The 13,906-nt window shown below is 41.4% G+C and overlaps 3 protein-coding genes across 3 annotated transcripts in view; all 3 read left to right on the top strand.

Moving 5' to 3' along the window:
- The window catches only part of LOC307200507 (vomeronasal type-2 receptor 26-like), a gene marked incomplete at its 5' end in the record, with an annotated part of 32,977 nt that extends 32,368 nt beyond the window's left edge, over nt 1-609 (top strand). The window contains one exon of the mRNA XM_079949046.1: nt 574-609. Coding sequence (XP_079805172.1) covers nt 574-579 — 6 coding nt within the window. The 3' untranslated portion in view covers nt 580-609. The remainder of the gene's footprint in view (nt 1-573) is intronic.
- A 2,297-nt stretch (nt 610-2,906) lies between these two features.
- On the top strand, nt 2,907-10,435 carry LOC307200506 (vomeronasal type-2 receptor 26-like; the record flags this gene model as incomplete). The annotated part of the gene is made up of 6 exons (XM_079949045.1): nt 2,907-3,115; nt 3,607-3,898; nt 4,953-5,837; nt 7,004-7,231; nt 7,923-8,157; nt 9,534-10,435. 6 exons carry the CDS (start codon nt 2,907-2,909, stop codon nt 10,433-10,435), a joined length of 2,751 nt encoding a protein of 916 aa, XP_079805171.1.
- Nucleotides 10,436-12,885: 2,450 nt separating this feature from the next.
- On the top strand, nt 12,886-13,845 carry LOC307200505 (olfactory receptor 10G6-like; the record flags this gene model as incomplete). The annotated part of the gene is made up of 1 exon (XM_079949044.1): nt 12,886-13,845. One exon carries the CDS (start codon nt 12,886-12,888, stop codon nt 13,843-13,845), a length of 960 nt encoding a protein of 319 aa, XP_079805170.1.
- Between the last annotated feature and the right edge of the window lie 61 nt (nt 13,846-13,906).

The raw sequence follows: 13,906 nt of genomic DNA, 5'->3' as shown, positions 1-13,906 counted from the left end.
ATTGTCTTCTCTGTGGCCCTCTCCAGCATCTTAGCCAAAACCATATTGGTGGTTTTGGCATTCATGGCTACCAAACCAGGATCCAATATGAGGAAATGGGTAGGCAAAGAACTGGCTTATTCCATTGTCTTTTCCTGCTCCATTGTTCAAGTAGGGATCTGTGTCCTCTGGCTGGCAACCTCTCCCCCATTCCCAGATGTGGACATGCACTCAATGCCTGAAGAAATCATATTTCTATGTAATGAAGGGTCAGTCCTAATGTTCTACTGTGTCTTGGGCTACATGGGATTCCTGGCCACTATCAGCTTCACTGTGGCCTTCCTGGCCAGGAAGTTGCCTGACACTTTCAACGAAGCCAAGTTCATCACCTTCAGCATGCTGGTCTTCTGCAGTGTTTGGCTCTCCTTTATTCCAACCTACCTGAGCACCAGAGGAAAATACATGGTGGCTGTGGAGATCTTCTCCATCTTTGCTTCTGGTGCTGGGTTGCTGGCTTGCATTTTCCCCCCTAAATGCTACATTATTATTGTGAGGCCTGACCTGAACAACAAAGAGCAGCTAACACAAAGGAAGTTATAAATGACAGAAAAAATTGTTGTTCTGTTGGATCTGAAGCTACATGGACTTGCTAGAAGGTATAAATTTCCGGGTCCCTACACTGGATCTTTGTAGAGTATGATTCTTAACTTTTTTGTCTGTCAAAGTTTCCCAAAGGCAATGGGTACAGATTTTTCCTCAGGTTCTACTCCCAAAGCCTTTTTCACGAATGAGTACAGCTGTAAAGCAGTGGTGGTTTAAGTTCAAAGTTTCCTTCTCCTAGATGAGCTCCCTTCCTATGTTTACGAGACCCATCTGCCCCTCATTTCCCTCTACAGCACCTGCAGTAGCCATCTTTTTGAGCATTGGACCTGCTATTGCTCTCATCTGCTATATCCTGTCTTTGCATGCAGAGAAATTCCCTAACTCACTGAGAATTTGAGGCCCATTGGCTGCCCTCACCTGGTTTAGGCAGTCAGTTGAATCTGTTTCCTGGGGTGTGGCTGCTGTTGCATGCTGACAATTTTAGGAGCCACAGGGGAGAGCTGAGTGCAGGTGGGGGGGATCAGAGGTAAACTAACTACACCAGAAGGAGCATGACTTGTTTCCCACTATAGTTACTACCCCTCCCCTAACACTCTATACACCCCTGTCATGTATTACTGTACCTTTGAATCAAATAGATTCTTAATAGCAAAACTGTCAGACTTTCAATTTAGAAAGGGTTACGTTCAGTTGATGGATGTTGTACATGTATGAGTGCTTGATTATTAATAAAAAGTCTCAACAATTATTTCAAGTAATCTGCAAATTCATGTTGAAGACAACACCACAGAAGGAACACACATTGTGAAATAGTTGAGGGCTCTACAATCTTTATCTCTCTCCGCACATTGGATATTATTATCTATAATAGGACAAGACTTTGAGTCTTCTGAACTACACTTCTAACCAGATTGAAAGAGTTGTGGCAGAGAATATCTCAAGCATGCCAGATGGCTTCAGAGAATACAGATGTGTTATTTCTAAGGTCTATTGATGCTATTATCCAGGGTCTCCACATCTTGATAAGGCTTGAATGCTCTCCAGGATCGCTGCCACAATTCAATTAGGGTGATGGCAAACCATGTCTGATCAGTATTACATAAGTGGGAGAATGAAGGATCTCCCAGATTAGGGAGCAGGGAAAGAATGGAGCCAGCTCAACTCTAGATATTCTGCCATAGCAAGGAGTGAACTAGATGACCTTTTAGGTTCATTCCTTACCTATGATTTTGTGATGTGACAAATATAATTACATTGGCAGATCCGGCTTCCTGTCTACCAGCTGCGGCAATAGAGGTTTTTGGATTAACTATCTGCAGTCTGGGTTCAGATCATTCTTCCTAGGCTGAAAAAAATGGTGAACACTGCTTTTTTACTAGAAGCCGAATCACAGGACAAAACGTTGCAGTGACTTTTGGAAACAGTGGGATAACTGCTTCTCCCAGGGCATGATGGGAACCATCAACAGCTGTAGGAATGAAGGATATAGCACCATATATGGATGGGAAAACATCATGGGGAAAACCTGTCACATGCAGGAAAGAATAAGGGATACAGTTAGAGTTCCTCACTTAAAACTTTATATGCATTACCTAATATTCCAACACAAATAGAAACACAAGACTGTAACTGTTATATAAGGGATTATTTTATTTGCATGGAATGTAATGAAAATTATTAACACAGTGGAACGCATGAAGCCATCAGATCTAGCATGCAAGGGGGCCAGTTTAATTAAATCATATAATTTGACATTTGAATAATTGGCATTTATAATTGCATTAATTAAATAAATTGGTATTGTTATAATGAGGCTGGTATTGGAACAATATTGGGAAATCAATTAAAAAATATATTTTTAAAAATAATAATGGTAATATCTTAGCAGTTCCCCTACTGCTGATGAGCCATAGAATCCAAAAATACTGCACAAGTGCTTCTCTCCCCTATCATTATTAAAATTACAATAATCAATCCACCTGGCTGGTCCTCCAGATGTCACAGTGGAAAAAAAGAATCAACAACCAAGCCTGAAATGATTATAACCTCCTCTGTGCTCCATAGACAACAAGGCTGGACTCTGTTACATATCAGTTATCAGTTTCCCTCTTTCATATCAAATCACTGCATCTTGTTTGCCATCCAAGGCATTCTGTTGTGGCATTATTCAAGTTGACAAGAAGGTGGATACGTGTCCCTTAAAGTGCCAAATTGACAGAGTCAGCTGCCACCCAATTTGTCTTGTTCAGATCAGGTGGAGGAGAGTAATAAGACTGTCGAGAGAAGCAGGGGAGTCCATGCACACAAGGGTATTTGCCATCAGGATGTTGCTCCTGCTGCTTCTGCTGCTCCCCAATATAGTGTCCCAAGGACAAAGTGCTAAATGTGCAACAAATCATCCTGTTCATGTTCCACACGAGTGGTATGAGCCAGGTGACCTGGTCATTGGTGCAATGGCATCTCATATCTTTTACATAGTCCCCAAATTATCCTTCAAGAAACACCCTTCCCAGGTCTTCACTGATACCCCACTGTAAGTAACCAGTAATTAATATTATGTTATCTATTGCTTATAGGCTGTTTCTGACTGAAAATAACTTTTATTGCTTGCGGGGGGGGGGGATCTCTTCCACTTTATTTTTTGAATGTGGAGAGATTTTATTAGAAATCTCTGTGCACATAGGATATGAACATTAAGCTTTTTTAAAAATCCAATTCTGTAAAGAGAGACAGAAAAGAGAGCAGGAGAAAGAGAAAAGAGATGGCATAAAAACACAGGAGAAACATATAGCCAAAAGTGTACTCAACTTTGTTGATGATACCCAAATTTTCAATGTGGTGAAAACAAACATAGGTTGCTGAAGATATGGAGAAAAGTGCAACAGCTTTTTTAATGACACAGTATTCTTAGATTGCCTAAATAAATAAATAAACTTTTCTGGCTTTGTCCTCTCATTCTAGGTAGAAGATGAAACTCTCATATCTAGATTATGTTTAATTTTCCCACTCTCACTCCATTTGCAGGGTAGTGACTAAATTCTACCAGCAAATCCTGGCCTTGGTGTTTGCTGTTGATGAGATCAACCAGAATCCCAGGATGTTGCCCAATGTCTCTCTCGGCTTCCACATCTATGATAGCTATTATGATTCAAAGATGACCTACCGAAACACTCTGGACCTGCTCTTTAAATCACATCACTTTGTTCCCAACTACAGGTGTGGCATCCAGAAAAAGGTCATAGGAGTCATTGGGGGACTCAGCTCTGATACCTCTTGGTGCATGGCAAACGTCTTAGGTCCTTTCAAGATTCCACAGGTAGAATATGGGTTTTGGAAATCAGAGTTTTCATGCTTTCCTTGCAGTAGGAATCTACTGATTCATAAATATGGAGTGGGGAAATGGACAAAGTAAAAGAGCCATAATAACCATATCCAACAATGTTTGTAAGAAGTGCAATTTGTGTTTAATAGATGTAATAGAAGATTTCTGTATAGCTGCCAGGTATATATGAGGCACTTAGATTGGTTAATATGCATCAATCCTGCAGGCCCTGCACTGGCTTCCTGTGAGCTACTCAATATATGACATTGACATTGGTTCATAAGCAAAAATTACTCAGAAGACATTAACTAAAAATGTTCCTCCCCTTGAGAATCAAGATATTCCTTTCCCAAAGTATGATGTTAATCAACATTGTTCACTTTCAGAGGCTCATTGAAAAGGCTGTTTTCTTGCTATTGTTGTGTCATCTCTCACCCGTCATTTCAGAGCGTTATGTAGTGGTTTCAGTATTGTGCTGTTCTACTTCATTGTTGGATTGCTATTTTTGTTCTTTTAATCTTTCTTGGAATGCTTAGCATGGTGTTTCTGTATCTTACTGATATTTTATATGATGTGATTTATTCTGCTCAGCAAATAATAACATATGCAGTCTAATAGAGATCTTCAGGATTTCCCAAGATATCTTCCTGAGAGAGTTCTTAGCAGTTGCAGAAGCAACCTCTCTCTACAAGCGCTATAAAGGTTACAAAGCAAAAGAGCATGATCAACAATTTCTATTGCTCCACCTCCACCTTGGACTTTTGTTCAATGATCCACTTAGCCTTGTTCCTCTCTAATTGGAGACAATCAATATGTACAAGAATGAAGCTGTGATGATGCCATAATAACAATAAATATCTACAGGAATCATTGAGCAAAATTATCTCTGTTTTCTATGTAAGTTGGGTTTGGTGCTGTCCCTAAACCTGGTAAACTTGGGATATATATTGAATATATATTCTATATATGTGTGGGGCGTGTTTAAATAAATTGGAATATCATGAGTTCTCGTTTCCACTTGGAAACGTTTGGCTTTTGCTTTTTCCAGATTTCATATGGTTTATTTGAACCAGCCATAAATGATGGAACCAAGTTCCCTGCCTTTTACCGCATGGTCCCCAATGAAGACCTTCAATATCAGGGAATTATCCAGTTACTTCTGCATTTCAGATGGAAATGGGTTGGGCTCTTGACTCCAGCTAACGAAGCTGGGGAACAGTTCTTACAGACAATTGAGCAAATGTTTTTAAAGAATGGAATCTGTTCAGCATTTACAGAAAGAGTTAAACCCAATATACATTATAATGCCAACTTACTGGAAATGCTGGATGACTCAAGGATTTTGTTACCAACTTTCACAACCAGCAAAGCCAATGCAGTTCTTGTATACGGAGAAAGTAGATTTATTATATGGTTGTCAGTTACTTTAAAGGTAATGAAGTTAACTCAGCTGCTATTTCTTAGTAAGAAGTCCCGTGAAGGAAAAGTATGGATTACAACTGCCCAAATTGATTTCATATTACATAGCCTTCAAGAAAGTATTGATATTAATATACAAATGCTCCATGGTGCCATCTCCTTTGCAATTCACTTCAAGGAGATTCACAACTTTAAATACTTTCTTCAAAGTATACATCCTCATTTGACAGAGGCAGATGGTTTTATCCAAGATTTCTGGGAAGATGCATTCGGCTGTTCACTTTCAAATTCCACTTTCTCAACATTCTTTGATAAAATGTGTACTGGAGAGGAAATACTGGAGAACCTCCCGGCACCACTTTTTGAAATGAACATGACTGGCCACAGCTACAGTATTTATAATGCTGTCTATGCTTTGGCACATGCCTTAAATAGCATGCACTTGGCTGGAATCATCCGCAAAATAAGAGATGCTAAAGGAAAATTCTCTCATCAATATGTAGATCCTTGGCAGGTATTGTTCCCTGTTACAAAGCATTCACTGCATTGGTCCATTTTGTGAGTAGGCATTTAATCATCAGTAAAGAAATAAAAGAATAAAACTTAAGAAATTAAAAATAAACCTTAAGTAAATTTATTGTATGAAAGATGGGAATATTTCCTATAACGATACTAAACGGACTTTAGATGACACAGACTTTCAGAAGCAACAGACTACCAAAAACTACAGGTAACTGTAGCTGTGCCAACCACCTCCTTCACACTGCAAACCCCTCTGTTTTCTCCCCATATCCCTCCCCAATTCTCTCTGTCTCTCTTACCTGTCCAGTTACCCAGTGGTGTAAGGTTGGGGGCCTGGGGCCCATTGGCCCTGGGCTCATAATTCTGAGGGAGCACAACCAAGATCCCAATCCCAGGGACTGGCTTTTGCAGGGATCCTCATATCCAAGAGAAAACAGAAGAGCAGCCCATCAAGGAGCTGCCACTACCTGGGCACGTCCTGGAAGGCCCCGTCCCCAACTCCTCATCTTTCCCTGTATGCCCACCACCAGGGGTTTCTAGGCCCTGAAGCCTCACTGGTAGGTCCCCAGAAGAGGCTAGCAACTGTTTGATCACTGTCTCCAGACCCTGCTTTACTCCCTTCTCCTCTTCTGCCTCTGAGTCTGGATTTCAGTCTACCATAGCCTCTTCCTGCTCCCTTAACCCTGTTGCCTCTTTTCTTTCTGACACCTCCTCCTCCCAGTCTGCTCCCTCTTCTCCCACTGACCACTCATTATCCCTAACACCAATGCTCAAGTCTACTCAATAAACTAAGGAAAGGTCCAGTCAGACGTTCTCATGTTGCCTTCCAATGTTTTGAGAGAAAGAGCTCCCATCTCTTCTCTTACTTGGCTTCTCAAATTTCTTCCCTTTCATGGGTTTTGACAAAGGTTGATCCCAAGCAAACAGATCTATAGGCTTAACTGTCCTTCACATAACTTTATGGAAGCCTCTTGCCTGTTGAATTGAGACTGATTCATGATTTCCCACTCCTCCTGTATGGGCAACTGAAATATTGCTCTCCATTGTGAACTGAAGTGTTTAACTGCTAAAGGAAAAGAATTCGATTCCATCTAGGGATGCTATCCAACAATCTTAATCAGAATGCTTTATAGACATTTTTATTTTCCTTCCACTTAGCTCCATTCATTCCTGCAGAGAATCTCATTCAACAACAGTGCTGGGGATGACATTACATTAAATGAGTATGGAGAATTAGCAGCTGGCTTGGATATTACCAACTTGGTCACTTTCCCAAATAATTCATATGTCAGGGTGAAAGTGGGAAGGTTGGATCCTCAGGCCCCTCCGGGCAAAGAGCTCACCATTAATGAAGACAGAATCAAATGGCACAGACGCTTCACTAAGGTATGGATAATAAATACCATAATTTGTCGTTATCCCCAATATGGGACGTAATAGCACATTATTAACTTTGATATTCACTATTGAAAATCTGGTTTAAAATAAGATTTCAATCTGCATGAATACTACTTTGATGGAGAGATACTCTATTAGAAAGAGTGACTTTTCCTCTATGTTTGAACCTTCAGCTTCTGAGGCCCTGCCTGTTTGACTGTGCATGTGAGACTGAAATTCCCTTTATTTTTATTTTATGCCTATAAACCATCTAGGAGAAAATGTTGTCCTATAAGAAATACTGTAAGATCTAACAGTAAATTAAAGAATGAGCCAAAATACAAAAAAAAAAAAATCAAGAGGCACAAAAGACATCTCACACTAAGAAGGAAGAATGGCTATCAGAGAGTCCAGCATTGGCCAACATTCTTGTTTGTGGAATCCCTGAGGCAAATTTTCAGTTAGTGGCATTAGACTGAAGACTAAGCCAGCTATATCATTGTTTGGGCTGAGAAGGAATATTATAATCTGATTGAGTTTGTATGATGCTAATTTCAGGGTGCATGCATCTAGGAGCAGTTGTAGCTGGTGAATAGGTCTAAGGTGGGTGCAAGCCCTTCTAGCCACAGAAGCCACTTAAGACTCTAGTGATGAGTTAGAATCAAGGAGTACTCCCAGACTTAAGAAATTCTGGCTTCAGAGAGTGTGCAACCTCTCCCAGAACAGGTCAGGAGTAGGAACCACGTATCCAAAGCATTTCCCTCCTATCAGGATTCAGATCCCATCCAATCCTTCACTCTCTCCAGACACCTGTCCAGTGCCTTCACCACCTCCTCTCATTCCAATGGAATGGAGAGATAGAGCAGCACATTATCACCATACAGATGACACTGTGTTCCGGATCCTAGGATATGATTCTGAAGAGTTTCATACAGGTGAGAAATGGCAACAAAACACAGAATGGGTCTTAAAGGGACATCAAAGCCCAAAAGCCATGGAGCGGTTTCCTAGTACAGTGGTACCTCGGGTTAAGTACTTAATTCGTTCCGGAGGTCTGTACTTAACCTGAAACTGTTCTTAACCTGAAGCACCACTTTAGGTAATGGGGCCTCCTGCTGCAGCTGTGCCACCGGAGCACGATTTCTGTTCTCATCCTGAAGCAAAGTTATTAACCTCAAGCACTATTTCTGGGTTAGCAGAGTCTATAACCTGACGCGTATGTAACCTGAAGCGTATGTAACCCGAGGTACCACAGTACTAGTTTCTCAGCATGACCCTGCAGGTAGGAACAGAACCACTGTAATGGGGTACCTTTAATTCCCATCTCCTTGAGTCACAACAAAGAACATATGTGAAATCCTTGAAGAAAATGCAGTTAGGTTCTGAGGTGAAATTAGACTGAATTCTGGCACAGCTGTAAAGGTGGATGATCTAGGTATAAATATTGCAGTTTTATTGAGTTTGTACAATGCTTAGAGGAGCAGCTCTTTACCCCACAGTATGTGACACCTGTGCACCTATGGATCATATATTTCACACTATTAGTCCTTGTATTTACTGTTAAATCACCTGATATTGGATACTAGATAAATACCCCCCCCAAAAAAAGTTAACTTTTCCTACCACTTTGGATAGGTGCCACCCCCTTCTGTATGTAATGACATCTGCCATTCTGGATACGGGAAGAAAAAGAAGGAGGGGAAGAAATTTTGCTGCTATGATTGTGATCCATGTCCAGAAGGAATGATCTCAAATGAGAAAGGTGGACAATGTCATCTTAAGACAATACCAAACAATGCAATTCCATGGTTATTAAACTGCTGAAGGAGGGAAGGTTTAAATTAAATTGATGTGTTGATCTCATTGTTTATAGAAAACATCAACATATTTTTATCTTTAAAATATTTGAAAGAATTTTAAAAAATATATATTTTACCTTCAACTTCTACAAAATTAGGGTTGAATAGAATTGGTGATTTCTCCACTAAGAGTTAGGTTTTTGACAAGAGGGTGAATGTCTCATTAAACTTGCCTTTCTGGACTCCAAAGATTTCAGCTGTAATTTATTACTAAATTTGCTAAATAGTCTATGTGGTTCTTAGACTGTAAGAGCAGATGTCCTCCATGTAGAAAATTCCGGGTTTGATTCATGAGATTTATTTTTGATGCCTAAAGGTTAAAAACATTTGGGCTTGAAGTTCTTAAACATTTTTAGGTGGAAACCATTGTGCTAGATGGATTATTGATGAAGAAATTCTTAAAAATAGATTTGGATGCTTCAAACTGTCATGCATTGTTTCTTTGTTTTCAGACATGGAAACATGTGTCAGTTGCCCAGCAGATCAGTATCCAAACAGTGGCCAGTATCTATGCATTCCTAAGATTCCAAACTTCCTAGCCTTTGATGAAACCTTGGCCATTGTTTCAACTTCCTCTGTGCTTCTATTCTCTCTCATCACAGTTCTGGTGCTCAGCATCTTCATTAAGCATCACAATACAGCCATAGTTAAAGCCAACAACCGAAGCCTCACCTATGGTCTCCTTATCGCCCTCCTCTTGTGTTTCCTCTCTTCTTTGTTGTTCATTGGAAAACCTAATATGGTGGCTTGCCTTCTCCGACAAACTGCTTTTGGCATTGTCTTCTCTGTGGCCCTCTCCAGCATCTTAGCCAAAACCATACTGGTGGTTTTGGCATTCATGGCTACCAAACCAGGATCCAATATGAGGAAATGGGTAGGCAAAGAACTGGCTTATTCCATTGTCTTTTCCTGCTCCATTGTTCAAGTAGGAATCTGTGTCCTCTGGCTGGCAACCTCTCCCCCATTCCCAGATGTGGACATGCACTCAATGCCTGAAGAAATGATATTTCTTTGTAATGAAGGGTCAGTCTCCATGTTCTATTGTGTTTTGGGCTACATGGGATTCCTGGCCACTATCAGCTTCACGGTGGCCTTCCTAGCCAGGAAGTTGCCTGACACTTTCAACGAAGCCAAGTTCATCACCTTCAGCATGCTGGTCTTCTGCAGTGTTTGGTTCTCCTTTATTCCAACCTACCTGAGCACCAGAGGAAAATACATGGTGGCTGTGGAGATCTTCTCCATCTTTGCTTCTGGTGCTGGGTTACTAGCTTGCATTTTTCCCCCTAAATGCTATATTATTGTGGTGAGGCCTGACCTGAACAACAGAGAGCAGCTAACAAAAAGAAAGGTATAAATGACAATGGAATTTGTGGTTCTTTTGGGTCTGAGGCTGCATGGACTTGCTGGCTGGTATCACCTTCTGGGTCCATACTCCAGATATGTGTAGTGTTTGCTCCTTACCTTTTTCTTCTCCTGCATTCCCATGGGTGTCCCCCATTTCTGAACAAAGGGATCTGTTTCTTTGTGCTAAGCTCCACTCCTCCTTTCTTCCCACCCAGTGCAGCCCTGACCTCTGTTTGCCTTTCAGAGCCAGTGTGTCACATGGTACTGGGCCTTGGCTGCAGCTGCCTCTCATCCTTCTTGCCCACTCTCCAGCAGCTGCTACAATCTGCCCAAGGGAAGAGGATGGCAGCAGCTTCCATGGAGAGGCAATGCAATGCTCCCTCGCAGTAGCTACAGCAGCTCTTGTTCAGGACAAGCACCAGCTCATTTTCCTCCCAAAGCTTCACAGCAGCAGCCCTGGCAAAGGAAATAGAGATATTCTAGGATCAAATCAGAAGCCAGGATGGTTTTTTAAAAAAATTCTGGGACTGTCCCTGGAAAATCGGTACACTCAGAGGGTATGTGCATGGATGGAACAATATTCCTTCTCCCAATAAGTGCCCAGAAGAACATCAGTGCAAAGGGAATATTTGGACACAGGGTGGTTGCATCATGGAATTGATTATTTTGTATACTTCCAAATCAGCCATGTTTTAATGAGGGCCTCTTGAGTTTGCCATTAGCACCATTAACTCAAAACAACCCAGGTCTCACAGGCATAACTTCCCATCACTTGAGGAGTGCAATTTGACTAGAGAGCAGAGGGGAAAGGAGAAGTAGGAGATACACAGGGTATAAATATGGGGGGTGAGAATGAGAGGGCAGGTCTTTAGGAGAAAGTCAATTTCCTGGTATTTTCCGTGCAAAGCTAGAGTTGCCATTTCTTTCAGGTGGGTCCTTCCTTTGAACCTGACCAGCTATTTCAGAAGAATACGTTAGTTCTTGATAACATGGTAAAGCTTATTGTTGACAAAGTCGTATCTTCCTTAAAGCTGGGAAAGGGAATTTGGGGAGTGATCAGAGGGTAAAAGAAGAGTATTCAAATGCTAAAGTATATCAAGTAGAAATGTTATACTGATGATGGATAAAATCATGCAGATTGCATTTAAAAAAACTTTCTAGATTTATTCCCATTGTTGTCTGCACCGAAATCTTCAGCTGATGGGCCTTGCAGCCTTGCTTTTACCCATATTGGGTGTGTACCATCACAGACTGGTTCATCTGTAGCCATAAGAGGAATCACAAATAACACCCATCCTGGGGAGCCACTCTTTTGTTCAATATTGCAGTCATCATTTGCTACTCCCCTGCTGGGGATAAAATTATGTAGTGAACAGTGATAGGATACGTACTGTCTGAGGAGTATTTCAACTAACAGTCACTTCATAGCGTAGTTTTCAAAATTAGGAAGTGTGTGCTATTTTGATCTCCAGAATAGAATGAGACGTTAGGTTGGAAGCTGCTATGCATCTTTTGCCTCCTTATGTATTATGGGTTGTATGCAGTGTTCATCATTGCATACAATGTTCATCATCATAATAAATTATTATTATTGGGAACCAGGCAGAGGGCCTTCTCGGTAGTGGCACTCGCCCTGTGGAACGCCCTCCCATCAGATGTCAAAGAGAAAAACAACTACCTGACATTTAGAAGACATCTGAAGGCAGCCCTGTTCAGGGAAGTTTTTAATGTGTGACATTTTAATGTATTTTTAATCTTTGTTGGAAGCCGCCCAGAGTGGCTGGGGAAACCCAGCCAGATGGGCGGGGTACAATTTTTATTTATTATTATTATTATTATTATTATTATTATTATTATTATTATTTGCCCAGAATAGACCTGTTGTAAGTAATGGGTATGCTAACTTAGCAACATTCAGTGGTTCTATTCTGAGTAGAACTTAGTTGACTATCACCTTACAAATCCTAATTTTGCTGTGTTTTGAAGCATTAGGGCTTCTATGCAAGACCCACCACAGTAGAACAATGGGAGTATTGGAATGTATACAAGGAACTGTTTGTTTGTCTTTTTATCCCAAAGATTTGTGTGATGTATAAAGAACTACAGGTGAATAATGGGTTTCAAGACTTGTGAATTCCCATACCTTAGAGTAGTAGAGAACTGTATAGGTTAGGAAAATGCATTGATTTCAATCCAGAAACACATTCTCTTCAGAGCAGCATGCAAATCAAGCGTATATAATTGCTGTATTAGAGGGGTTGTTAGACTACAAGTGTCCTAAAATGACATTTCTATATTTTTACCTCTAAACATTACCCAAAATAGTTCACTCTGGGGTAACGTCTCAGGATAAACTGGTCTGAGCTGACACATCCGGCCAAGAGATGCTGACTTGCTTGCCCTTCAATTTGTGACCATCGACGCCATGTATTTTGTTCTCCCATGACACGTACTGCCTGAATGGCGTGTGGAAACATAACATCAGTCCTTGAACATTTTGAACTTCTAGGATTCCTGTACCCCAAAGACCTAAAGTCCATGTTGCTCATCTTCTTCTTCTTCATGTACATATTGTGTCTTTCCGGAAATGGCTTGATCCTCTTAGTGGTAGGACTGGAACCCCACTTGCACAAGCCTATGTACTGGTTCCTCTGCCACCTGTCCATCATAGACATGATGGTCTCCTCAGTGGTAGTGCCCAAGTTGATTGTTTGGCTGATGGGAGGGAATGGGGCCATCTCCTTTGCAGGGTGTGTAGCCCAGCTCTTTTTCTTCCACTTCCTGGGCTGCACAGAATGCTTCCTGTACACTGTGATGGCCTTTGATCGCTTCCTGGCCATCTGCAAACCACTACACTACAGCACCATCATGAACCACCGTGTGTGCTTCTACCTTTCTGCTGGCACTGTGTTGGGAGGTGCTCTGCACTCTGCTCTAGAGACTTCCCTCACCTTCCATTTGCCATACGGACGGGGAAACCAGGTGAACTTCATTGTCTGCGACATCCCAGCTGTTCTGAAGCTGGCCTGCATGGACACATCCCTCAATGAGATGGTGACTTTCATTGACGTGGGGTTGGTTGCCATGGCTTGCTTCCTCCTGATCCTGACATCTTACATTTATATCATTTGTGCCATCCTGAGAATTCCCACTGCCAAGGGGAGACACCGTGCCTTTTCCACTTGCACAGCCCATATCACCTTGGTGATGATCTATTATGTGCCTGTTGTTTACAACTACCTGAGGCCGGCGTCTCAGGAATCCTTTGACGGCATCATTGCCATGTTTTATGCAGCAGTGACCCCCTTTTTAAACCCTCTCATATACACACTGAGGAACAATGAGATGAAAGTGGGATTGAAGAAATTGTGCAGTACAAAATGGCAGTGTTCTAACAAGTTGGTTCGAGCGTGGTGCTGATAATGTCAAGGCTGCAGGTTCAATCCTCATAAGGGACAGTTGCATACTGCTGTGTTGCAGA

Source organism: Podarcis cretensis, assembly GCF_951804945.1.
Source record: "Podarcis cretensis genome assembly, chromosome: 13".
Taxonomy (NCBI): Eukaryota; Metazoa; Chordata; class Lepidosauria; order Squamata; family Lacertidae; genus Podarcis; species Podarcis cretensis.
Note: the sequence above shows the minus strand (reverse complement) of the source record. Positions and strands in the feature narration are given on the sequence as shown.